Source organism: Rhinolophus ferrumequinum, chromosome 10 (assembly GCF_004115265.2).
Source record: "Rhinolophus ferrumequinum isolate MPI-CBG mRhiFer1 chromosome 10, mRhiFer1_v1.p, whole genome shotgun sequence".
Lineage (NCBI taxonomy): Eukaryota > Metazoa > Chordata > Mammalia > Chiroptera > Rhinolophidae > Rhinolophus > Rhinolophus ferrumequinum.
In genome coordinates this window covers 31,555,411-31,583,081 of record NC_046293.1, presented here as the reverse complement: position 1 = coordinate 31,583,081, position 27,671 = coordinate 31,555,411, and the positions used below count along the sequence as shown (strand labels likewise).

Below are 27,671 nucleotides of genomic sequence, written 5' to 3'. Positions count from 1 at the left end.
CACACAGTACATCAGATGGAGCACATGATTTGAATGGAACTCAATTATTTTTTCTTAAAGTAATTACATAAAAATGTATAAATTGTTTGTGCCATTTCAAAAGCATACAGTGAACTAAACAATGCAAAACCAAATAACTCAACTTATCTACTGAATAGATTGACTTACATCATGATCAATCCCCTTTATACATAGAGCAGGGTTCAGAGGGAGGTGACAGGTATTTACATACTGAAAGAATTCTTCTAGTCTTCCAATCTCTTTCTTCAATACTTCCTGTGGAAAATCATAAGAAAAAGCATTTAGAAAGTGTAAAGAACTTAACTTTTCCTTCAGGTTGTAATATGATTAAATAAACTCTTTAATTCAAGGGTTGCACACTTGGATGCTTTAGGGTCAGGTAGGTGATGTAGCCACATTTGAGGAGGCAGCAGGCTAAAAACAGCAGAGATTGCTGGGGAAAAATGGAGAATTAGTGAGTGCATGCCCTTTCTAAAAGATTTTAGATTCAATTTTTGAAAAAATAGTAACAGAATCACAGCACTATTCTGTTGAAACAAAACACTATGGGTTGGACTTGAGCTGTGGCCCACCAACTTGAAATCCCTGCTTTAAGTAATTATTAATATGATCCATCTCTGATAATTTTCTGAATTCTTAGTTTGTAACTCTTAAGATTTACACTTAATAGTACATTTTAGAAAAAAGGTCTCATATATTATGAGCAATAATGACAAAAAATGGTAATTGCAGACAATTGATAATGGTCAGAAACAGTAATACATATAGTTTACTAAATACCAACGAGTATATTTCTGATACTTGACTCACTCCCACAGTCCTCTTTCATAGAACCTATTGACGGTCTGAGACCACAAACAATGCCTTTAGAATTGTGTATTCCCAATGAAAATAGGGAGAAAATCGATAGTAATTCAAAACAAAATAGTAATAATAATTCAAAATTAAGAAAGCTCCTTTTAGCCCACTTTTGAAAACTCTTTAAGCCCAATTGTGGAAATGAGGATATCATAGTAATAATGCTTAATTAACTCTCAAGAGTTTCTTAGCTTTTCTTCCTGGTTCACTGGCAAATAATAGCATCTGCTGCTCCCAGAATCCAGAAGATCAAGGTGGAGAAGTAAGGAAAATCCCACAACAGCATTCTTTCTGTCTGTCCTCCTTTGCCTTATCTATACTTGGATTTGCCTCAAAAATATTATGGAGGAGCATCTCTACTCTCTTCATTACATTAAAATCTCTTTATTTCATATAGTTAGGTTTAATTAGTGGTTTTTTTAAAAATAGGCAAACAGTAACTTAAATGGTGAAAAATTATAAATGCTTCCCCCACCTCTTTTATTTTCCTATTTTCATGTGAAGAGCTTTTATCACAAAAGCAGCCAGTCAAGGTGAAAAAAATACTTTTACTTGAGAGAATAATGTCAATATCACTCTGGAACATGATACAAATGGTCAGAAAAGGCACCAGAATTATTTGACTGTAGTATGCATCTTAAATATGTGAGAGATTTAAAAACGTAAGAAATAGACCAAACGTATACACAAAGTTTGTAAATTTGAAACCAATTTATTTCACTTGCTTTCAACTTTTGTCTATCTCTAGAAAATAATTAATGAGTTTGCAGTAAAATGGAGAAATCATATATATATATTTTTTTGCATTGTCCATCATGTTATGTGCCTTAGGCTCTTCTGTGTAATCAGAGTTTATATGTCTCCCATTTAAAAATAAATTTTATGAATATGCTTTTTCTTTTCCATTATATCCTAGGTAAGACAATAGCTAGCTTCTGGAAGTTTTACCAAATGAAGTGACTTCCAGCAAGAAAAATCTTGTGCTGGGAAAAAATTCTGGGACACTTTGCCTGTTACTATTTTCACATCATTTTGTTGAAAACTCTTGTTGATTTTAAAATAGTGGGTGAAGAGAAACTCTAAGATCTCTTGAGGACAAGATTCATGTTTTAGTCATCTTTCCATCCTTAACTCCTAGTCTGTATTAAGTACTTAATTGTTATTGAATGATGTTCTCACTTCAATGACTGGATGCCCAATATCCCCCTGCATCTAGAATGTTGAACCCATTTAGTGATCAGGGAACCTACTTAATGATCCATAATGAAGGGAGCTAGAGATGCAGATAAATAAGAAGAGCAAGTGTTCTTCCAATAGACCAACAAAAAGAATAGCGAAGTCCATTATTATAATCATTGATGAAAGAGGCATAATACTTTGACTGTCATCCATGGATCTTATTGTAAGAGTATTACTATCCACACCACTTTTGAATAGTTTCATTTAATTCATTCTAATTGTTTTGGCAAAAAGTCTTTAAAAATGTGATCTTGATGAGTGCATTTTTGGAAAAGTCCAGACCTAAATTTGTACCTTGGACAAAAGTGCCCTAAAAAGTCTCTTTATGTACTTCTATGAGTCTGAGTTGTGCTGCTATTTTAAGGAAATTATTTCTTCTGGTCATTTTAAATTCCAACTGCCTTTAAGTTGGCCACTTGTCAGGTATTCTCTGTATGCTACGTGGCTACTTAGTGTCCTAGTGATAGACAACAATTTTGTCCTAGTGATAGACAATAACTTTAGGATAGTAAAATGAAAAAAAAACACAAAAAACCTTGATGAAAGTAATTAAGTGTCTTATGAGGAATTTTCTTTCTAAACTATGAAATTAAAACAACCAAAGATTTAAAAAAACACAAACAGAAACAACCACTTCACAACATGAAGATTGATTTCTCAACAAACCTGTCTTTGAGGGTCACTGGCAGATTTGACTTTTTCCCCAATGTCTCCCAGAATTTTGATAAGTTTCATCTCCTTCGAAAACTCATCACTCAAGGCTTTTCCTGCACAGAATTCGAGAGCAGCCAACAGCTTCTGATACCAGCTTTTAAAATAAGCTTCATTCTGTGCATCCTTTAGCAACCTGAAGGAAACAGAGAAAAATAATTCTTGTATCTAAAGCTGATTTTTTAACAACCTCCATCAGGAAAAATAAGTGCATTTTAGACTGTACTTAGTGGCTTTCGGCAGTTTTACAGCGTAAAATGGAGGGAAATTTTTTTTATTTGTTAGCGGTCATCAAGTTCCATTTTGATAGCTAATAAGATTCCAAAAGTGAAGAATCAATAAGAGAACTGCCTTTTCTCATTTCAGTTCACAATGCACTTTTTCTTTCAGGCTTATTAATTTTATAACAAATACTTATCTTAAGAAAAATTTTTTGACTTATTAAAATATGAAGAAAGAATTTTAGAAATAGTATTTATAAGTGACCACACTATTTTGCAACTCAATCATCAGCCCCACCTTTTTTTGCTTTTTTTCAAAAGATGTTGCCCCCACAGTGTTGCATACTTCTCTATTGCTCTTTCTGCCAGCATTTCCCCTTGATTACCTATAGGAAGATATTGTAAAGGCAAGAGCATGTTTTTTGTTCTCAGGAAATTCTGGATTCAAGTCCTAGCCCTACAACTTACAAGTAACTTAGGCCAGTTACTTAACAAGGCTGAGATTTTATTTCTTTATCTGTAAAAGAAAGTAATAACTCTGACTCTACAGAGCTGTATAGAACATAGAATGAGCTAATGCATTTGAAAGGACTTAGCACAATGTATGACTATGCAGTCAAAAAACATCAATTCATCTGTATCTCACTGCCTCCCCAAGTGAATTTCTGTCACTACCTGGCAGTCTACTCCTGTCACGAACATGGGGTGGGGCAGGGGGGCATAGAAAATAAAAAATGTAAGAATACATTGCTAGATGATGAAGCAGTGACAAATATTTAAATACTCTGTCTGCCATGTTACAATTTCTGTTGCCTCGAAACTAATTCCAATGTGCTTAAACTAATTTCAATATGCTTAAACTTTACATTCTAACATGCTCCAAAATACTGAAATAGAATAATAAAAAAAAACTCCTTTGAATGTTAACTTTTTCTGACTGATTCTTTTAATCTTAGCTGGTCTCTAGTCTTTTCTTATGAAAAATAATTAGCATTCAAGGAACTAGAAGAAAATTATTGTGAGGATGGAATGCTGAAAATAAAAAGGATTTAATGAATAGCAGTCAGAAAATATATAGATGGACTTCATTCTGTATTGCTAATTTTTCATCACTGCCCAATATGCATTGTTACAGAGACTCTAACAAGCACATTATTTTTAATTGTCCTAAGTTTTCTGTTCCTGCACAGTTAAGTTGAAAAAATTAATTCAATTAATCTACATTTTCTTTTTTAGTTGGAGGCTTTCCTCCTTGTCATTGTTATGAAGCCAAATAATCTTGTAGCACTTCTTTTACTTTCCAAAAAGAAATATAAACTTTGAGTGGAATGACAGTACTTATTTACTTCTGCAAAGCATTAAAAACACACACGTATACACACACACACACACACACACACACACACACACGGGGCTAAAGATGCATTTTCAATATAAGAAGAATAGTAGACAATAAACAGTTTTCCAGCCTACCCCTATGGTGAGATTTTGAAATGTCAGACACATAACAAGTGAATCATGTCATTATTTGGAGGCTTTAAGAAAATGAGTGTGAATTGGAAAGATGCAAATACAAGTACGCACATGTAAAACTTCAAACATTTTATGTAGAATTATATACCTCTCAGATTTTCACAGTATTTTGAGGAGTTTGGTAATATACTATTTTATAGTCTACTTGAGTTTCAGTGAGATAGGGAGTTGAGGGGTAGAGTATTTCTATGTCCCATATCAATCCTTGCAGCAATTTTTATGTGTTTTGAATATTGAGTTTCTTGTTTCTTAAGTTACTTTAAACCTGTTCTAGTACGTTAACTATAACTGTAAACACCCGACTACTATCTACATGATAAAAGGAAAAGTTATTCTGCACAGAAGTCAACTTTTTACTAAAATATTTAAAAGAAAAATTATAAGATGTAATGTCACAGGATCTGCCAGAATTATGTAATTTGTATTGACAATACTCAATTCTTATTCTGTAAGAATTGTGTTTGCTTCTCGCAGGAACAGCTAATTCAAAGAGGAAAATCTCAGTTGATTCTTTGCTCAAAATAAAACAGAAAAGGGAGATTTGCAGAGAGAATATGTGACTGTGTTGTAAAAAATGTAAAGGTGAAGAAAACACAGGGTATTTTGTTGTGATTCTTTTCCTTTTGGAATGTGCTTCCTGCCCATCCCTGCAAGATGACATGTTCTCCTGGTGAGATCTGGTTCAAGTTCCGTGGCTTTTAACCCAACTTCATAAAGAGTCTGTTTCTACACATTGCAGAATTGAGATCATGAGAGGCACAGTCATTTACCGGCAAGAGAAATTAACATGTCCATTAGTTTGAAACAACTGCCGAGAAAGTTAGGCCATACAGGTTTGAGTAGAGGGTCACTCAGTTCCGTGTCAGCGACCTTCACCATAGAAGTGATAAACCCCTCATGCCATAGCTTTCACTCATTGCCTCTCTTTGTGAGATTGTAGAAATCAGCTGGCCACGATCCCTTGAGCACTACAGAAACTCTTTTCATAAGACATTGTCACCTGGAAGAAGCAGTATTGCTTATGCCAAATTTAAAAAAAAAAATAAGGTTAAGGGGCTGAGAAGTATCGAGTAAGACTTGGTGTTGAAAAATTGGGCTTTTAAGATGCAGGCAGTGTGACTGTTTACAAACTGACGTAAATCTCAAAATGTCAGAGACCTGTTTATCCACATGTCTGAGATCCAGGGATGATTCAGTTTGATATAGACTGTAAGTAATGACAACATTAGAATGAGGGTAAATGCGTAAAGTCTAGCTGATTAAAGGTTTAACAATGTTAAGTATGAGAGGCAGAAAGGAAGAATAGAAGGAAGCATAACCCAGATGACTGAGCACATCTGTGATAGGACGTCATGCAGGATCTTGTATTTTCCTAAATTAAGGAGATCGTGGTGGACTCACAGAGACATACAATAGTCACAAACCTCTCAGTTTGCATGAAGTGGAGATTTTTCTCACAAATTAGAGCTTTTCTCCATTTCTTATGTGCATAGCTGCTTCTGGTCACATGGTGAGTGACTTGGCTAGAGCCACAGTAAAAGTACAGATAATCCTCGTTTCATCAGTCTGCCAGCAGGACAGAACAGAGTAATCACACCACCCCGCTCTCCTTGCCTCATACCTCCCTTCAGAGTAGATCTTAATTTTAGTGCTCGACAGCACGATATCCCACATCTTAGGGTCTGACTTAAATTTTTACCTACTTGTGTATTTCCCGCGAGTGAAGAGAGACAACATCCAGGAGCAGAAGAAAACTGAGCTACTCAAAAAGATGAGTGATTTCAGGTCACCCCAGGAGCTCCCTTTTCTGTTTCCTCCTGTGTTTGTTGCTGCTTTATGTGGGGCAAGACGTGTGGGTCGGTAGATCAGTTTTTAGTGAACACAGGTGGATTCCAGAATGTAACTTGTTCAAGTGTATTTATAACCCTGAGACATATAAAGGCTGAAATCCAATACCTGATATGGAATTATTGATTTTAAGATTTCAATAGTGTGTTAATTTAAAAGAATATACTTATTTAGCCTTTACAACTTTGTTTTCTTTCTCAATGATTAAGAGACTGATTTAATACTTTTCTAAATTTGATGCATTTTATGTTTTTTGCAGAGATAACTTTCCTGTGTTCATTCTTAGAATATTGATTTGGTCTTTCAGAAATATAGCACAGAACTTCTGTTGAATTTGTAACTCAGGGGCATTATATGGGCAAAGCCTGCAGAAATGTAATTTACAATTAATAGTTATTTTGCAATATATGTTTGTCAATAAACCATTTTGTAACAACTTTAATATAAAACTATTAAAAGGTAATTAATTCAGAAAATAATGAAATCCATACTCTAAATTGTACACAATTTTAGAACACAAATATATGAAAGGAGCTCATAAGGTATGTAACTGACTTAATTTTTATCCCCATACCATAATTTATATATCTAATATTTATTTATTATTATATATTTATTACCACCTTGAAAGTAGTCTCTTTGGAATGTTATATGATGTTCATACTTAAGATTGTGCTCAGACTATGCAGTAGATTTGATTATTGTTCCCAATTCTATGCTTTCTTCCCTGAAGAAGATTATACATCTGTATTCTTTGCTGGGTGACTTCCAGTGCCTTCCCATAGGCAGAGTCTAATTCTCCATTCCTCGTCAGGGTTGGCCACATGACTCACTTTGGCCAATAGGATGTGACTGGATGAAATGTATCCATGTCTGTGCAGGTGCTTTCAATGTGCTATCATGGATTGGTTTGGTCTCTCATTCTTCTTTCTGCCATGAGAACAGCATGTTCCAGCTGGGGGCTGTTCCCTGAGTCTTGGGATCAGAAGACAATGTGGAGCACAGCTGAACATGGCTGTATGGAGTCCAAGCAAGTTTGCAGCCCACGTACTGCATGAGTGAAAGATAAATCTCTGTTGTACGCCACTGAAACTTTGGGGCTATTTGTTGCTATGACAGAAACTTATAAATATGCCAGATTTCATATTCTTTTTTTTCTTTGTTTTTGTTTTCATTTGTTTGTTTGTATTGCTTTTAGAATATGGAGCATATTCTTTAAACATCCCCAGTGTTAGCCCTGAGGATATTTGGGGGCAAACTTAATTACTGAAAATAAACAAAAGTCATCTGGAGCCAAGTCTGGTGAATTAGATGAGTGATAAATCTGAGTGTACTATTTCAGATAAAAAACAAAACAAAACTATAAAAGTAATAAAAATGGCTTTCTTTTATGGATCATAAAAAGCCCCAAAGGGTATTTCAAAATTATTTGATCTAGCTCATTTTGGAAATGTATATTCTGTTATACTGCTCACATTTTATTGTTATTTTATTACTAGAAACATACTTTTTAACTCATTTAAAAGTGTGAACATGCCTATGTACCATCTGTTGTTTTGTCCAGTCAAGTATTTGAGTATCTAATAGAGATTCTTTCTTACTAGAACTGCAGTAGGGCAAAGGCAAGATTTTTTAGGGCTCACACAACACAGGATTAGACCAAGGACCTGATGGATGAGGGCAGCGAGGGAGGAAGTGCATGTAGCTGCTCTGGGAAACTAAGAGCTCTGCTCCAATGATAACAGCAAGAAGACTGAAGTGACTGAATAGGGAGGGGCTTTGGATGAGGAAACATCTCTAGCAGTATGTTGAGTGGAACTTCCCTTTTGTCCTGGAGTTGGTTACCAAGACTTAAGATTAAAGAAAAGAGACAGCAGGTATCCTATATTTTAAGAATGGACAGAGAAACAACTAGAGATCAGACAACTCTTCCAGGCTTATTGGGAGATGACCTGACTGGCAATGGTACACCAAGCATTGTCTCCCCTACTGGACCTTATTATATATTTGCTGATAGGGTTAAAAGAAAGGGTGTTTGAGAGTTGTGAGTCATCAGCCTAGTGAGGAATAGATTGGTTCTACTATGCTCATGTGGCCGACCAGCAGCCACAAATCAACGAAGAACCTGAAAGGGGGAGTGGGAATTAAATAGACACTCACAATTATGATGATGCGGCCGGTCTTCAGTGATGCTGAAGCACCGAGTTTATTTTTTACCACCGTTTATATACCCTAAGAATACGTGCAGTTTTAACAGTCAGCAGATAAAGGAATGCATTACATCACAGAAAGTTATCTTTTACCTAAAACACAGAAAAGCAGAAACTACTAAACAAGCCTCAATGTTATTATCTCATCAAGAGCAAATTTATAACTTTTACATACAGATACAAAATCCTTGAAACTTTCCCAAAGTCATTATCTCATGACAAAGCCCACCAATTATCCTGCTAGTCTTCAGTCCTCAGTGTCCGAGAACCGGTCACTCCCACCTACTTTCTCAGCAGCTCGCAAGCACCCTCCAGGAACAGGCAGAGATAATGCCTTAGAAGCTGAAACAAGTTAATCATAAACTGAGCCAGTCTGCAAGGCTTTAAAATAACAAGAAATCATGGCTCCCCACATGCTCACTTCTCCCTGCAGTATCCAATGAGGAGGGAAGCTCAAAGAGAGCCGTTTATTTGAGTGTGTACCAGAATGGGAGACTGTTGCCTCATTCCCAGGTTAGACTTCTTCTCTGAAAGAGGGTTTGTTGATTTTCCCTGGGCTTACGTGAACAGGAAGAAAATGAAACAGCAGGATGGAGAGAAGGGATAGCAAGGGAACTATCTGCATTCCTGAATCCCAGCTATTTGGCAAAGAAAGGAGGTGCAAGTTTCTCAAGGTTTAAATAAACACCTGGAAGATAATTGTACATGACCCACTCTTTGTGTAGGAAGAGGTTGAGCCAAAGTCAGATCACCTGGTGGGAAGGTCCTACATAGCTGCCCAAAAAACTCACCCACATTGAGTCAGCCACCTTTGACAGTGGTCTTTGATGGAAAATCAGAGACCATGGACAAGGAATTGCAATCACTTGCCACATCAAATATGAGGGTTACTTTTCTCTCTTTTCTCCCTACTCCAATGAGAAATTAGAACCGGGAAAAAGAAGAGAAGAGTAAAACAGCAGAGTTATGGTCACCAGGATAATGTAAATTCTGGCTTGTTGCCAGTGCTGAGCCTGGAGTGACAAAACAGAAGTCTCAGAGCCACCAAGGCCAGTCATCACCTGCCTGGGACCTGCAGACTCCAATAGTTTTCCAAGAAAGAGTACAACATCCACGGGGCTGGCTGCTCACAGAGAAAGTGCCGCTGGTGTTGGAGGCCAGGTCCCAGTGAGTCAGAAGGGTGAAGCGAGCAGAGCTCACCAGACCAATCAGATTCAGATTTGGCCTGTGGGGGCGGGCTTAACACATTTAAGATGGCACCCGCCTTCCGGCTCCTCGGGAGAAGGACTATTCACAGGGGAAATGGCAACTGTCCTCCAGCCCTCACAGCAAAGCCACACATCTCAGTTTGCCCCCTTACTCCTGCAACACCTCCTGAGTACTGTCTCTCTCTGCTGGAGCCCAAGGTGAGTACCTGCAAATGAGTGAGTCTGTGCATGGGCCATTTCAGAGGAGTCTGGGTTTCCCACAGCCTCCCGTCCCACCCTCATGGGGTGAAATAGCCCACCTGATTCTCATCCACCACAGGCAGGTGTGGGGCCCGTTCCATGTCTCCGCCCCGCCTACCAGTCTCTACGTGGCTTATTTCCTTAGTTATAAAACTTCTGTTCAGCTTGACTTCTCCAGGTTGATTGTTGTATAATTTAATTGCAATTTTAATGTGTTCACGGAAGGAAGCAGGCACAGCGTTTACCTACTCCACCATCTTGGATCTACCCCTCCTATGGTTTATTTAAACAAGTGGTAGTGCCAGATGGGACTAGGAGAGTGAAGAGAAAGTCTGAATGGAAAACTAACACCCTGATTGCATTTGGGAAACTAAGAATCCTGCTTAATTATGCACACACAACAGGTGTGACTTGAGCTACCCATCTTAATTAGGCCTGTGCTTCCAACTAATTCCAGGCTGTGGGAAAAGAGCAATGGAGAGTCACTAACATCAGCATAGGAGCTGTAATAAAATAAATTCTGTTTGGCGTATAATTAATGCTCAGATCCACACTCCTGGAATTTTAAATTAGTCCAATAGATGTCTGCATTTTCCCTTACTTACTCTTTGAAAATATGGTTCTGAACTGAGTTCCTAACTCAGCTTTTCTTTTTTCTTTTTTTCCCCTTGAATACATATATAGTTACTTGAAAGGCAGTGTAAGCATCTCTTTCATGAAGTTTCCTTAACAAAATTTCTTTTAACACAAGGCAATTCCTTTGTTATGTGAATGTTTCATAAGAATAGCAACCTAATAATAAAAATCCTCTTTACCCCTCAGCCTTTTGTTCTTGCACAGCCCTCTGGTGAAAGCTGGATAATCATCATATTGTGCAGTGAACAATTCATGTGTTTGAACATAGCCAGCAGGGCAAACTTATAGGTGTAAGGCAAAGCTGACTTTGAAATACTTTGTTTCCCTGAAACATCAGTTTCAAATCACAGCTGGGGTGGCTGCTTCACCCTTCAGTCTTCAGAGTCACAAATAGCATGGTTTATTCTGTGAGGATATTAAAGGTTCCCTGGGATATTATCCGTAAGATTTGGCCCTGAGTTTGATGTCCTGAGAAAATTTCTGACATTCTTGTTCATCATCACGAAATAGCATGTCTCCTGATGTTGGCTAGTACCATTAAATCCCATTCCTTTTGGGCATTCAGTAAAGACGTAATGGTGTTCTATGAGGCCTCTATAACCTACCTGGCTAAATATCTGTTGGCTTATGTGATGATTTGTTGTTGCTGTTATTGAGGTAGTACGTGCCAAGAAGGGATAATTGTCCTGTCCACTATATCATATGAATGTAGAGAGAATACTAGGAATATTCCATTGCCAATGCTATCTGTATGACAGCACAAATAAGTTAGTTGCAACCTTAGTCTGTCCATTTGTAAAATGATGCTAATAATATCTGTCCCATCATCAAATCTATGTTTCTGTTATGGACCAAATTGTATCCCGTCAAATTCATATATTGAAGCCCCAACCCTCAATGTGACTGTTTGGAGATAGGCCTTTCAGGAGGTAATTAACATTAAATGTAGCCATAAAGATGTCGACCTAATCCAGTAGGATTGGTGTCCCTATTAGAAGAGGAAGGGAACCCAGGAGAGTATGTGCATAGACAAAAGGCAGTGTGAAAACCCAGCCAGAAGGCAGGCTGTCTATACACTGTCTGGTAAGAGAGGCCTTACCAGAAACCAAGCCTGTTTTAGCACCTTGATCTTAAATGTCCAGCCTCCATTACTGTGAGAAAATAAAACTATTATTTCAGCCCCCCAGTTGATGATACTCAGTTATGGCAGTCCTAGCAAACTAATAGGGCTCTAGTTTTCAACCTAGAACTCCTTTTTTTTTTTTTTTTTGGTGGGGGTGGTGACCCAGGCGTATGTGTACTTCTGTTTACAAGATATCACTCTTGGATTTTCCAAAGGCATTTTTACCTTAACACGACTAATTTCATCACCATTCCCTCCAATACTTGCTCCTTCACCTGAGTTATTTATTTCCATGAATAGAATCACCACTCTTCCATTCACCCTAACTAAAAACAAGGTCGCCACCCATGATTCTTCTCTCATTTTTATTCCCAACATCAAATGTAGTAACATACACTATTGTGCTTACCATCTCAATAGCTCTCAAATCTAATTTCTTCTCCCTGCCCCCACTGACAGAATTTAACTGAGGCCTTAATTTCTTGAAGGTATTCCTAGAATCTATTGGTATTGATTTTCTTACACCTGCACTTTAATTTTTTTCTCCCTCAAATTATCCATCTGCACTTAGTCTAATGAAGTCCTGGTCTAGTGATGAAAATCCATATAGCCTTCAGAATAAATATAAAATCTTTAGTGTGCCGTACAAGGCACTTCATGATTTAGCTCCTCCATGTCTTAAAGTCTTGTCTCTTATTCCCATTCATATTCTTCCATTATGAACATATTCCATACTTATAATAACTTGAATCTTCTCTGCTTTCTCACACTACAATGCTTTTGCATTGCCTCATCCTCTGTGGCTGAAATGATATTTCAATATGTCAACATCTGTGTATACTTTAATGTTCAATTTAATCAGCACATTTTCTAAAAAGGATTTCCTTAGATTTTTTCCAATCATGGGCTGGTGTGCATATCCTTTCAGTAAGGGTGAAGTACTTCCCTGTATTCATTATTTTTATAACACTTATTGTGTTTTTAAAATTTGTTTTAATTTTTTAACTACACTTTAAATTCATTTTTTTTTAAATTAAAGTTTGTTAAGGTGACAGTGGTTAGTAAAGTTACATAGGTTTCAGGTGTACAATTCTGTAATACATCATCTATATATCACATTGTGTGTTCATCACCCAGAGTCAGTTCTCCCTCCATCACCATATACTTGATCCCATTTACCCTCATCTACCACCCACCTCCCCTCTTACCCGCTGGTAGACTTCAAATGCTTTAAGGGCAGAACTAGGACTTTATACTCTTGTGGACTAACAAAGTTTCTCATTCTGACAGAGGAAGTAGTCAATATTTGTTGAATTAATGAGTTGGCTATAAAATGAACCCAGTCTTCATAAAATCGATTTCTTCTATATCTTTATTAAAACATTGTTAATAATTATGGAATTATACAATCCTATCAAATTGTATTTTCACATGCTATTTCCTCTAATATCAAAAAATTAATAGTGTACTTATATACATATATTTAAAATATATTTATATACCTACACATTAATTATTGTATTTGAGAATTTTGAAACATTCTAAGAGGTTACCAGATATGTTCCATCATATTGTAATTTGAGTACTCAGATCATGGGGAAAAATATTGGAGGAATTTTTATTAAGCAAAAATAATTGCTTAATTAAATAAACTTAGTTAAAGATGGTCAGATCAAAAGTCCATCATTAGCCAAGTTACATTAACTGAGTGTTAGGTAATTTGAAAAGAAGCTAGCCCACAAAGCACTTTTCTATCCGATAAGCCATGTCATTTCAAAATTGAAAATTCTTGCATCCCAGAGGGAAAAAAATTGCAAACGTAAGAAAAAAAGTGATGTGTGTTTGTGAGAGAGCATGTCTATGTGGGAGAATGAATCCATTTAGCTAACTAATCAGAGTATCTATTTCCAAAAAAAAAAGCTTCTTGTAAAATGTTTAGATTGACTTACCAATAACTTTGGTGCCAAAAAAGTCTGACCTTAAAATTTAGTCTTATTTAAGATGTAAGCAGTTATATAACAATAAGAAGATATATCTATCAAAATTAAAATAGTCTGTAACAATCCACCGGCGGCTTTTATCCCTACTGCTAGTTTTGGTTTTGATGCTCTTTAGAAAAAAGTCTTTTCTACTTAAGATGACCAAATTATTTAGTCCTTCATGGGATTCAACTTTTCTCAATCAGAATAACTGCTAAGTTAAAGATATTTCTTATTTCAATATTATTTAGCCTACATGTTCAGTTTAATGAAAACAAGAATGGTGGAGGAGCTTTCTTCACTGTTTAAGACAAGTATGGTTTCATAATTATCCTTTAAGAAAAGTTTCAGGAGTCTTACTTTGAGACTCTTTGTCTTTGATATCATCAGTGGAGGTTGGATGATAGTGTTCAAAGAGCAGATAACTGAAAGTGCTTTGGAATTAATTGGTTAATTTTTTTTCTGACACATTAAAAAAAAGGCAAATAGTTTACTGTCCACATTTCTTAGAAAATGACAGTTACTCAGCCATAATTTGAAAATTATTAATTTGAATTATAAATTGAATATATACATGCTCCATCTCTGTCCCTGTAAATACTGTTTTTCCCTAAAACAGTATTTTCCTCTGTACTAATATTTTATGTTAGACAACTCCAGTAATGCTTAACTTCCTTATTTTCTTAATTTCTGATTAATATCTTTCTGTTCCCTTTAATTTTGTTTAGCAACAGAAAAAAATAACTGATTTATTTTAATGCTTTTTCTTATTATAGTGTAATAATATTTATTTTAACAAACATGGAAAACAGGGTGATGAGAGTATGTAGTTATTGATGAATTTTGTTTGTTTCCTTTCCCAAGAATTCTGGAAAAGTGTAAATAGACAAAGAATCCAGCAAGAGAAAGTCTATTGTTTCTGCATGGTAAATTCTGCGTCACGGAACCTCATTCATGGTCCTATTTCTGTTTGTTGGATTCATAATACCACTGGTAATCAAGAAGTTGTAATTTCAGTTTCAAGGCCTTCAAATATAGGCAAAAAACAGGCTAAGGACTGAAATATATCTGACTTTGTAATATGGTTGGACCATTTAATAACTGTGTGACTTTTGGCCTGTGATTTAGCCTCTCTGAGCTTCAATAATATTTAATATTTCCTCTGAGGATTAAATGACATAATTTAGGAATGTACTTAGTGAAAGTCTGATATTAGTATGCACTAAATAATAATAGTATTTGTTCTTGTTATTCCTAGAAATAATGCAGTTTGAATTCTTGCTCATATTGTTTTAGATTTCATAAATAGTTTTGGTTACAGTGTGGCTTGTTTTACAAAAAATATTTTTCCAAACATGACCTGATGGAAAACTTCAACTTTTCTCAATCAGAATAACTGCTAAGTTAAAGATATTTCTTATTTCAATATTATTTAGCCTACATGTTCAGTTTAATGAAAACAAGAATGGTGGAGGAGCTTTCTTCACTGTTTAAGACAAGTATGGTTTCAAAGATATTCAAGTTTAGTAACTTAGTTTGTGAAGAGCATTGTCAAAAGCATTGGCAAAACAACCACTACAATAACAAACAGAACGAAAAATACAATAACAAGAACAGTAATTGTAGTTAAATCACCATTGTATGAACAGTACGTGTTAATTGATTCAGGAGGTACTGTAAAGTTATTATTACCAGTAAAAGTGAATACTAGATTTGATTATTCTTTTTCAGTTTCTCAACATATACTGAATAGTTGCTATAGATACATTATTTCTATAATACTTGACCCACATAGCTGCACTTACTGTGTTTAATATTTTATTTGAATTAGTTGAACTGGCAAAGAAGTAGCAATCATGAGCATAAGATAGAAATTGACATTGGAAATTTCAATACTGTGTAAATGGTCGGACGGACCCAAATACACAAGAGCATTTTGCCTTTTCATAAGACACATGTGCTATAACTTTTAGTTTAAAGTTTGCACAGTAGTGGAGAGAATAGTGATTTATTTTGGTATTTGCCCAAATAAAAAGTACCCTCGTAACATAAGCTTTAGAATAGGAGTTGAACTATAGAAAGATTTATGGAAATAATCTTATTTAGAAGTGATTTTTAATTGTAAAAGTAGTATACAATTTTAAACAAAATCTTCTTTAGAACCATCTTCTTCCTCCCATACCCATCCCCATTAGAAAAACAGATAAAAAATAAATAAAATAAAATCTGCCCGTTGAGAGTGAGATAAGCAGCTTAGACCACAGTTGGTTTTGGTCTTCCATTTCACATTCCAAGATAGCTGCAGGGAACTTCATGGTTTGAAGGAACATATGTTTAAAACATAGTGGAATAAATAAACTTCTCTATTATTAGAAATGCAATGCTTGAGGCCAAGATAGAAAAAGTGACTTTTTCTAGTTTATGCAAGTATTTTATTTATTTATTGCCCTAAGATGCATTTCAGTCATTGGTTTATTTTGTGCATTAATCACCTTTAACCAACAAAAATAAGCTGCTCAGTTTCACATCGATCGATACATTGACTCATTTTCTGGTTGTTAAGCACATGCCTTTTTTGTTCAGCACAACAAGGGCGAGATTAAAATATTTTTAGAAAATAATTCACGGTGGCATTTACATTCATTATTTTTTATGAAACTCAATCCTTGAGAAACCAATTTTGAATCATAAATGGTTAGAGATTGTTTTTGATCACTGATTATTACTGCTCAAAGATCATGAGGTACAACAATTAATCACAATGTATTTTTTTTATACTCAATAAGGGAGAGATGTCGCAATAACGATTTGCTCCCTGTAGTCTCACAAATCATGACCTCAAACTGAATTTATGGAAACTGTGTCAGTCAGATCAATTTGACAATCAAACATAAGGACGTCTAAGGATTTCCTTTTAAGCATTTAAAGAATGGGCCCATTAAATCAAAGATAATATGTTTCTGTAAACAAGAAGGAAGACCTGTTGGCAGTTGTGAGGTAATGAGTAGAGCTTGGCAGAAAGGTTTACAAGAAAAGGGGCAGTGATCCTTAAGAGCAGGTGATAGCCCAAACATTTGATGATGAAAAGTGAAGAGCCTATTTGTACAGAGTCACAGGGAAGGACCTTATTTATCAAAAGTGAAATGTTTATCAGGATTCTTGTCAGGTAAATCTTATCTTCCACTGGTTCCTGATTCAGGTCTATTTTGCTTGACATAGCTGAAAAGTTTCTGAAAAATTATTTGTAAACAAAATTTTATAAAACAAACAATATTTTAAAGGCTGTGGCTGGGGAGAGCATTCAAGAATCAACAAAGAAGGATAAACATCAAGAAGTAAATAAATAATCATGGCTGATTAAAAAAAAAAGAATCAACAGGGAAGCCAATCAAGGATAAAACTTTGAAAAGAGAAATATTATTCCCTTGATCTCTTGCTTCTTAGGTTTGGAAGTAAGCATTTTGTGTGTTGGATTCCCTACCAGAGTAATACTACTATACTTGAATGATTCTAAAAGTTGGAGGAGTACAATAAATTCTCTGAAGCAGTGTCTATTTAAAATCTGTTTGCCATCTTTGAACAAACTGACATAGTTGTAACTTGTTTTACTAAATTGGTGAATTTGTAATCAATGAATAACTGGATAGTTCAGTTAACAATATCAAGTGATTTACACATGACTTCCTATTTTTCAGCATTTCAAAGATAGTACATTCTGAATGTTGAAAGGACATTTGGTGCTTGTTCTCCTAAGACATGGTAAGCTCCATAAGTGAGCTCAGTAAAAATAAAAATGAGAGGTGAAAATGAAGAGTCCTATTGATTGTGTGTGTTTTTTAAGAACAGTGCTCTTACATTATCATATTAGTTCTATTAAATTAGGAACATGTAAAGTAAAAAACTAGGTTATTAATTCTATTTGTGTCAAATGTTAATACTTTATTTATGTGTGATTGAATTTGAAGTTTGCAACAGATGAAGGTTAAGGAAAGGTAATGGCGATTATATGACCCTGGAGTCATCTTTACAGAACTTTCTCCTTCCTATGCTGAAGTAAAGTGGTTTGCTATTGACTTTGCCCATGTGCTAGTTCTTGAACCTTTTAAGCTTCTCTAAATAAGTTCCTCCATCCATCTGTTCATCATGCCATCGAACACATGTTTATACTTCAGGAAGGCACTAACATTTTTATATTCTTTAAAGCAGCCTCATCATTTAACTGATTAAATTTATTATTAATGTTACAAACTTAGATATGGATAAAACATTTATATGAATAAAATGCAACTACATATTTTATATATTGTGATGTGGTGGTAGATATCATTTTTTTAAAGGGGTCCTACAGATAAAAAAGTTGGAAACTAATACTTTGGTTCCAACCCTGAAGATGTTTGGGTTGGAAACAGAAATCTGAATATTTCAAGATGAAATGTGATAATGCTTAAGGACATTATTCCAATTTTATTGACTTTTGCTTTTTAACCAATGTAGTTGGTTAAGCCCACTATTTCTTCCTCACCTTCCACTGTTTACAGGCATTTTGTATGATTTCAAGTTCATGTGAGGAATCCATGTCAACAAATTGTGTTGTTTCTGCCTTTAATGTACTCGTACATCGTGAATACGATTGCTTTACATTTTCATCACTATTACCTTACTCAAAATTGGGACTATTTGAACTGTTCTGCCTGTTTTCATCCTTACATCCCCACACATGTACATAGACACATACAAAACCTATTCATGACACAATAGCTATGAGGCTTTTAAATTGTGAATTATGTCATAGTCTTCCCTGTTCAAAATCCATCAATGGATTTCTGTCTCCTTCACAATAAAATCCAAAATTCTTACCATGGCCTGATGCTCTGACCCCTACTCGGTCTCATTCCCAACCTCCTGGTTCACTCCAGTGTAACACCTGGCCTTCGCTAGTACACCACTTGTACAGTACACCAGTCTGCAGTCCTGCAGGGGCTTCCCCCACACATTCAAATGGATCCCTCCTTCACTTCATTCAGATATTTGCAGAATATCTTACTACGCTCACCAGTGTATTTTGAACACTGTTGTATTTGTCTTAATAACACTGTCACCATTTGACATCATACATTTATTTATATATTTTCTTTTTTTCTTCTAAAATGTAAGCAACTAAAAGCACAAACTTTCTTTTGTTCACTGATGCATCCCGGCAACTAGGAGGTACACAACAGAGATTAGATGAATGGATAGATAACTAGATGAATATGCATGCCTTTTCTCTTACGCTACTGATGTGGACTAACACCAAAGTACGCCATAAAATGGTGCTAACTTTTTTACATTATTTAATCTTGGACTCTCTGCACAACTCCGACACAGTGAAATGTTAACCAAACTAAAAGCCATTAGAAATCAAACTTTTAGAAAAGTTGATACATTTAAGATTATTTTCAGTCTAATTCTATGTTGTTTTTATATTTATTTATTTGTTTCAGTTTTGTTTATTTTGTTCTTTAGAGTCCACATATAAGTGAAATCACATTGCATCTGTCTTTCTCTGTCTGACGTATTCCGCTCAGCACAATACCCTCCAGGTCCAACCATGTCACTGCAGATGGCAAGAACCCATTCCCATCCATGGCTGAGCAATATTCTATTGTATATATGTACCACCTCCTCTTTATCCATCAATGGACACAGGCTGCCTCCACATCTTGGCCATTGTAAACAATGTTTCAATGAACATATGGATGTACTTCGTCCTTTGAAGTAGCGTTTTGGGTTTTTTTGTACAAATACCCAGAAGTGAGATTACTGGATCCTTCTTTGTCTCTTGTTATAGCCTTTGTTTTAAAGTCTATTTTGTTTGATGTAATTATTTCTATCTCACTTCTTTTTGTTTGTTTCCATTTTCATGAAATATCTTTTTTTCCCATCCCTTTACTTTTACTCTGTGTGTGTCTTTTGAGCTGAAGTGAGTTTCTTATAGGCACCTTATGTAAGGATTGTGTTTTCTTATCTATTCAGCCACCATATCTTTTGATTGGAATATTTACTTTATTTACACTTAAAGTAATTATTGATAGGTATGTAATTATTGCTATTTTATTATTCATATTTTTATATCTCTGTCTCTCTTTCATTTTAAAGAAGTCCCTGTAACATTCCTTGTATACAGGTTTGCTGGTTATGAACTCCTTTAGCTTTTTCTTGTCTGGGAGGCTCTTCATCTGTCCTTCAATTCTAAATGATAGCTTTGCTGGGCAGAGTACCCTTGGTTGTATGTCCTTGCTTTACATCACTTTGAATATTTTGTGCCAAGCCCTTTTGGCCAGCAAAGTTTCTGTTGAGAAATTATCTGCCAGTCTTATGGGCACACACTTGTAGGTAACTAACTGCTTTCCTCTTGCTGCTTTTAAGATTCTCTCTTTGTCTTTAACATTTGGCATTTTAATTATGATGTGTCTTGGTGTGGTCCTCTTCAGGTTCATCTTATTTGGGACTCTCTGCACTTCCTGGGCTTGTATATCCATTTCCTTCACCAGGTTAGGGAAGATTTCCATCATTTTTTCTTCAAATTGGTTTTTAATTCCTTGCTCTCTTCTCGTTCTGGTACCCCTATGATGCAAATTTTGGTATGCATGATGTTGTCCCAGAGGACCCTTAAACCGTTCTCATTTTTTTGGATTCTTTTTTCTTTTTGCTGTTCTGATTGGGTGTTTTCTGTTACCTTATTTTCTAAATTGCTGATTCAGTCCTCTGCTTCATCGAATCTACAGTTGATTCCCTCTAATGTATTCTTCATTTCAGTTATTGTATTCCTTATATCTGACTGGTTCTTTTTTATGTTTTCTATCTCCATTTTTATGCTTTCTATCTCTTCATCAAAGTTCTCCCTGAGGTCATTGAGCATCCTCATAACCAGTGTTTGGAACTCTATGTCGGGTAGATTGCTTGTCTCCTTTTTGTTTAGTTCTTTTTCTGGAGCTTTGTTCTGTTCTTTCATTGGGGACATGTTTCTTTGTCTCCCCATTTTGGCTGTCTCCCTGTATGTGTTTCTATATATTAGGTAGGGCTGCTATGCCTTCTGCTCTTAGTAGAGTGGCCTTATGTAGTAGGTGTCCTGTGCGACTCAGTGGTGAAGTCTCCGTATCACAAGAGCCTTGTGCTCCAGGTGTTACCCTTGTGTGTGTGTCTTCCTGTTGTAGTTGAGCCTTGGCTGCTGTTTGCACATCAGTGGGAAGGATTGATCCTGGGGCTGATTGGTTGTGAAGACTGACCACAACTACAATGAACGAGCTATGGTGCAAGGGCTGACCCTACAGAGCAATGTTCACTTTAGCAGGTCTTTTGTGTTTTCCTAGTCGGCCATTTGGATGTGTCATCCTTGGAGGTGGCAGGGTGATGTTCTGGCTTGGTCCTAAGCTGGCCACCAGGCATGCCAGCCTTCGGGCCTCCTGGGAGGAGACCCGTTGCAGGCCAGGTTTGGCTGTAGCCTGTGCCCTGTCCAGGGCCACCTGGTATGAGCCACACGCAATCCACAGATGGCTGCTGCCCACACTGGGCTTAGAGATGCCTTGAGAGGCCAATCCACCAATTGAGGCTGGCTGTCGCTAGTTCCGGGCTTAGGGCTTCTCAACCAGAGGCATGGGATATGTCAAAGCCAGATGCTGCTTGTTTGGGTTTTTGAACCTTTGAGAGATTTTAGGAAAGTCCATAGCATGAGCTAAGACAGGTTGTTTGTATGGATGTCACTGGAAATGGGTTGGGTGCGCCCAAAAGTTGGGTGGGGTGGGGTCTCAGGGAGTCATTAGGGCAAGGCTGATGAAAAGTGATAGCCAGTTTGATGGAGGTTCAGCTATGGCATCTGCCTTCGTCTGCACACAGGGAGGGTGAAGGCTCAACAAAGGAGCAATGGTTTCTGCCAGCTCCTCCCTCTGGGAGAAAGCTGCTTCTTCAGCCCTTACTCTGAAGCTAGATAACTCAGTTCCCCTCTGTATGTTTCTGGTGCCTTTTGAGCTGTTGCCCCAGTGCTTGAGCTCAGAGGAATGAGTTCATCAAGAAGTAAGTTTGTACACATGACCTATAACAGGAGTTTCTGGGATTGCAACTGCCCTCGTTTTATTCAGCTACAATTTCTGCAGGTTTTCACAGCCAGAAGTTATGGGGACTTCTCTCTGTGGCACTGGAACTCTGGGCTGGGGAGCCTGTTGTGGGGCTGGGACCCCTTACTCTTCTGCATCCTAGATATCCCTTCCGATTTTTAATGGTCCAACACAGGTGTGTGACCAGCCATTTCCATGTCTCTGCCCCTCCTACCATTCTCAACCCTAGTTGTAGGGTTTTGATTCAGCTAGATTTCAGGCAATTCTTAATGATGATGTTCTGTAGTTTGGTTGTAAGTGATGCAGTCCTGAGAGAAGGTGAGCACAGAATTTACCTACTCTGCCGTCTTCTATAAATTGTTTTTAAGTTGTATAATTCTTCAAAGACAATTGATAACAGTATCCAAGCAGCCAAAGTCTTTATCATAATTTATCCTGTTTCAGTGAATATTCATTTCTTTGGTTATGTTATACCAGAGACAGACAGTACTTAGGAGCATCTGGAATCACACTATTCAAATCCCAAGTTCAGAACTTACTACCTAAATAACTTTGGGCAAGTTATTTAACTTCTCTAAGTCGCATTTTCCTTAATATGAAGATATTAATATAATCTGTTCTACAATACCACATGTTTTTGTAACATGAATTAGCTCATAGAAGATTAGTATATGAGAGAATGATACTATATGCAAAAGTTACATTGGTTCATAAGTAATTTTTTCCAGTACATTAATGTTTTGTGCCACTAAGAAGCAGCAGCTGAATGCAAACTATAGCAAAAGAGTTGAATATAATAAACCATGAAGGAAGAACAATAGTGTTCTAGTAGTTTTCCAGTAGCATCCAAGTTCATATCTCAAAGCAGCCATAATCTCTCTCATAAAAGATCCTTATAGTTGCTTCCATCAAGATACCTTTATCTTATATTTTAAAGTTAAATCTCATATTGATTTTATTGTTCCTTATTCATTAGGAATTTAACATCTTTTAAAGTGTTCTATTATTTATTATTAAGACTGTTACTCTTTTAGCCAGTGCTCTAATAACAACGTTCATAGAAATTTTGAATAGTCAGCCCAACACTCTTTATCCACAATCCTTATTTCTTTCAGTAAATGATTCTGCAGAATGTTTCTTTAGGAATGCAACTAGTTGTGGGGAGGATTACATGAGATAACCCATGTGAAGCTTAATGCATGTGTGTGCGCATGTATACATATGTAATTTTTTAAAAGAGACTACAAAGACCTAGATACTGTCTTAAACACGGCATACACAGATAAGTAATGAATCATAATGTGCATATTGCTGCTTATAACAGTTTCAAAAATGTGTTGTAAAATTGATCACTGACTTCTGTTTCTAGCAGTATAGCAGTTTAAATATTTTAAGTTTCCCACAGGAAAAAGAAAAAAAAACTTCAAATACTAGATTATAATTTAAAATATTTATTTTTAAGGCATTAAATGTGTTGATGAGCCAGCAGGAAGATAAATATTTTTCAGATGCCAAAAAAAGTAAAAGAAGGCAGAAATGTAGAGAGGTAAACAGGACTCTGAAAATAGATTTTTGCCTGGTATTTGCTGAACTCAAGCAAGCTGGAGTTCTGTTTTTCACATGGGGGATAACAAACAAAAATTGTGCTCAAAGAATAAGGATTTAATAAAAAATCTACACAAAAATCTTGGAGCCCATAAGGATAGGCCTTTAGTGTAAGAATGAACTAAAATCAGCTGAATATCTTACACAGCATAACAAGGATAATTAACTTTGTGAAACCTTGGTACTGGGTGGAGAATTCTTCTGGCTCCTACCTGGGTTTATATCCCATACACATATTACCCCAGTGGTCAGAAAATCCTTAAGCACATAACCTAGTTAACATGGTCGTGGATTGAGAGAACTCTTAGCCACATGGTAGAAACAAATGAGAATCCACCTTGATGGATCCTGTCTTTTATTCAGGAAGGCCTCATACCAACAGACAAGAACGCACACAGGTTAAGTTTCCAGAAATTATGAGCTCTTAATCAGATACCCAAATATATATGAGGAAACAAGGCACCATGAATCAGAATCAGCAGCATTAAAAGATAAAATAATTAGATTCAAAGACTTCAGCTGTTAGAATTACCAGACATACTATAGAAAATATTTATATTGCATATGTTTAGAAAGTAAATAAGTAAATAAATAAATAAACATTAGATAAACACTAGATAATAATCATTAGATAAACATTAAATAATAATCGGATAAATAATAAAAATAACTTTCAGATATACAAATGTGATCGAAATAAATTTAAAACTCTTAGTATAGGGAGATAAAGAAATGAAATATGTGGAAGAGTAGTAAAAATAATACAAAAAAACTAAAGTGAGAGGGTGTAATGTATGACTAACTGGATTTCAGAAGGAGAATAAGGAATGGGGCAAAAACAACATTTGAAAACATAAAAGTTGAATTTCCAGAACTGATGAAAAACAATCTTTAAATCCAAATGGCCCAAATTTATCCAAGGAGGATAAATAAAAACAAATCAACATCTATACATATTATGGTAAATCTGATGACAGAGAAGGTCTTAAAAATGACCAGAAAGAAAACAAAACAATACCTGAAAAGAAAACCAGAATGATGAATGATTTCTCAACAGCAACAGCTGATGTCAGAAGACAGTGGAATATCATCAAACTACTGAAAGAAAATAATTGTCCACCTAGAATTGTATATTCAGCAAATATATTTTTCAAAAATGAGGTTAACTAAATTTATTTTAGAAAATAAAAATGGCCAGTGTTCACATCAACACATCTCCACAAAGAATTCACTTTAGGTAAAAGGAAAATGATTCCAGACGGAAAGTCTAAGATGCAAGAAGTAATGATGAACAAAAAAAGTGGAAAATATGCATAAAAAGTCATTGAATAAATACATAGTTACAATATATTATAAAGCAAAATGTAAAACAAAATAAAAGTCTAATACATAACAGCAATAACATATAAATTAGGAGGCAAGTTGTTTGAAAACAAAGTGTGTGAAGGTCACTAATGTACGTTTTTACAGAATCAGAATGTAGTTCCAATAAGGCAGGGCTTTCTTTATTTTACTGAAATATTGCAAAAGTTCTATTGATGTTTTAAATGAATGAATGAATGAATGAATGAATGAGTGAATTTACTTATTTTTGAACCTTAGATTCTGATAAGTATGGATATTATAGTTTCTAACACAGCTATTACAGAACTAGACAGAGTTTTAAAGTGTCAAACTAGTAAAGGGGAGATAATGAATTAAAAAATCATTCAAAAGAAGGCAAAAAAGGAGAGAAAAATAAACAGAAGATTAAGGTACTTAGAAAACACAACATAAGATGATAGAAATAAATCCAAATGTATCAGTATTTACAATAAATATTTATGGCAGCCAAAGTAGAATAGCTAAATAAGTTGTAATATAATTATACAATAAAGTATGAAGTATTGAAATTGAACAAGCTAGAATTATAAGCATGCATGAATTTCAAGATCATAATATTTCACCAAAAATGCAATTTGCATAAGTCACATGCAATGATTTCATTTACACAAGGTTAAAAATACATGAAACTAAATAATATATTTTTATAAGGGTAAGTGGTAAAATCACAGAGAAGAGTAAGTGAATTTGAATAATTAACTTACAAGTCATTCCTTCTTCTGATAGAACAGATTAAATGGATGAAATTGGTATAGCTATCGGGTGTCACATTCGTATTTTGATATATCTTAAACTTGATGGTATGTGCATGGGTGTTTATGGTATTATAATTTATAGTTTAGAGTTGTTTTATAACCCCTCTTTGTATCTTGTTAATAAAAACAATTAAAATGCAAATCCATAAAAAATGTTTGTGGGGCATCTAAACAGAGTTGATGCACTCTAGGTTTCTAAGGCCAAATTTGTTTTTTTTTAATAACATTACTTAAGGGCATATGGGGTCAACTTTACACTTAAGAGGCAGCCAATTTTCAAGTTTTATCACCTTATTCATCCACTAATGTCAATGCTTCACTCCACATTACAGTTTATGATTTGTTAATGCAAATAATTCTGGGGAAGGTAATAATGATATTAAGTGCATCAGAACTTTGACTGACTTTGATAAGAGGGAGAGGAAAGCAATGAATAACTGCAAATGGGCAGGGAGGAAGTCAGACAAAGCAAAGGGCAGAGCGGAGAGGCTGGAGAAGGAAAGAGCCTTTATGATCTGCAGATTTGCCTATTGCCAGCTTCGGGGCCATCAATAAACTCATTTATGCCTAACAAAAGGGGCTTTGGGATAGGAAGACATTGAGTCACTTTGGGTTTCAGTTTCCACATTTGTAAAATGAGAGACTAGGTCATGAAGACATACAAGATCTCTTCCATTTCTCACGTTCTATGCTTCCGTGATTCCATGAACATAAAAGCTGTCTTAATTGCCTTGGTTTGCAACAGAGAATAAAAGCTGCTAAACTACCTGTGCTCATTCAAATTATGAACATCTGCATCAGAAACGTGACCAACACATAATCACTGGTTCAGTCCACCGGTGATTAATTAGGGAGCATTCTTTCCCTCCTGTAAACACTTCATAGGAATTCTCCATGTTGCCTATGCCAAGTTTATCTGTGAGAGGAGAAGCCTGGATTCAAGCATTAAAGAGAAAAGATTTCTTTATGGGGGAGGGGTGGCTAACAATTTCAATTTGCAGCATTTCATTCAACTGGAGAGCTATCATTGTCAAAGGCAGATCATGCTTTGGTTTCTTGCTATCTTATATTTAATTTTCCTTAGATGTATTATTAAAAATTGGTATGCTCTACTACAAGTGTGCTTGAAAATCACATAGTGAAAGAAACTCTTCTGTATGTTATACAATTTTGGCATATACCATGACAATGAATAGCTAAAGCAAATCTGATGACTGTTAAAGAATGATAGAAATCAGACCCCAGAAATCAATGCTGATAATGGTGACTATTAATAATAATTAAATTGAGTCAAAATCAAATATATCCTTATTATCGGTCACTGACATTTTCCTATGCTTTATAGAAAAGCTGTATTTTTAAACACAGCTGATAAAGGCTCTGGTGGTGTTTTTGCACAAGTAATGATACCAAGCCCAAAAGACTATATTTTATAAACGATAGCATTTATTTTAAAAAAACAAAACAAACTGTTTCTAAACCATTGAAAATAATGAATGCTGGGTAATTTAGTTTTATTAGTAATAGAGAGAATAGATTATATTTTTGATGAGCAATTAGTCTTTAGAAAGAAGTCAATATTATGTGTTGAAATGAGGCCAATTTAATCAGTGGGAAGCAATTCCTGAGCCAGAAATTCAACTTGCATAAAAACTGACAGTTGGAATAAAACTGGAGGGTCCACATTTAAAACTTCCTCTCTTGTAAACTTGGCCCTAAGGTTTTAGATTTTTTCACATGTTAAAAAAAAAACAACACACTGTAATTGTCCCATTCAGCTTTCCCATGGGCACTGGTCCAGATTTCAGAATCATCAATGCTTTTTGGCTTATTCTTTGAGTGATCTACAAAACTAAGTCCAAACTAAGATAGTCAATATAAAGAGAATGATAGGGAAAGGACTGCTTAATTGAGTTCATGCTAGTTTATCCTAATATTGGCTATAATATACATGCAATATCTTTAAGAGAAAAAGCACATTTTTTTTCTTTTGTTGTGCTCCAAAATG

At 35.5% G+C, this 27,671-nt stretch overlaps 1 protein-coding gene across 3 annotated transcripts in view; it reads right to left on the bottom strand.

Annotated features, from left to right (window-relative positions):
• The window catches only part of PIK3C2G (phosphatidylinositol-4-phosphate 3-kinase catalytic subunit type 2 gamma), a 272,726-nt gene that overhangs the window by 102,952 nt on the left and 142,103 nt on the right, over positions 1-27,671 (bottom strand). For all 3 annotated transcript variants that reach the window (XM_033116158.1, XM_033116160.1, XM_033116161.1), the window contains 2 exons: positions 2,785-2,965; positions 169-276 (listed from right to left, as the gene is read on the bottom strand). In XM_033116158.1, coding sequence (XP_032972049.1) covers positions 169-276; positions 2,785-2,965 — 289 coding nt within the window. The remainder of the gene's footprint in view (positions 1-168; positions 277-2,784; positions 2,966-27,671) is intronic.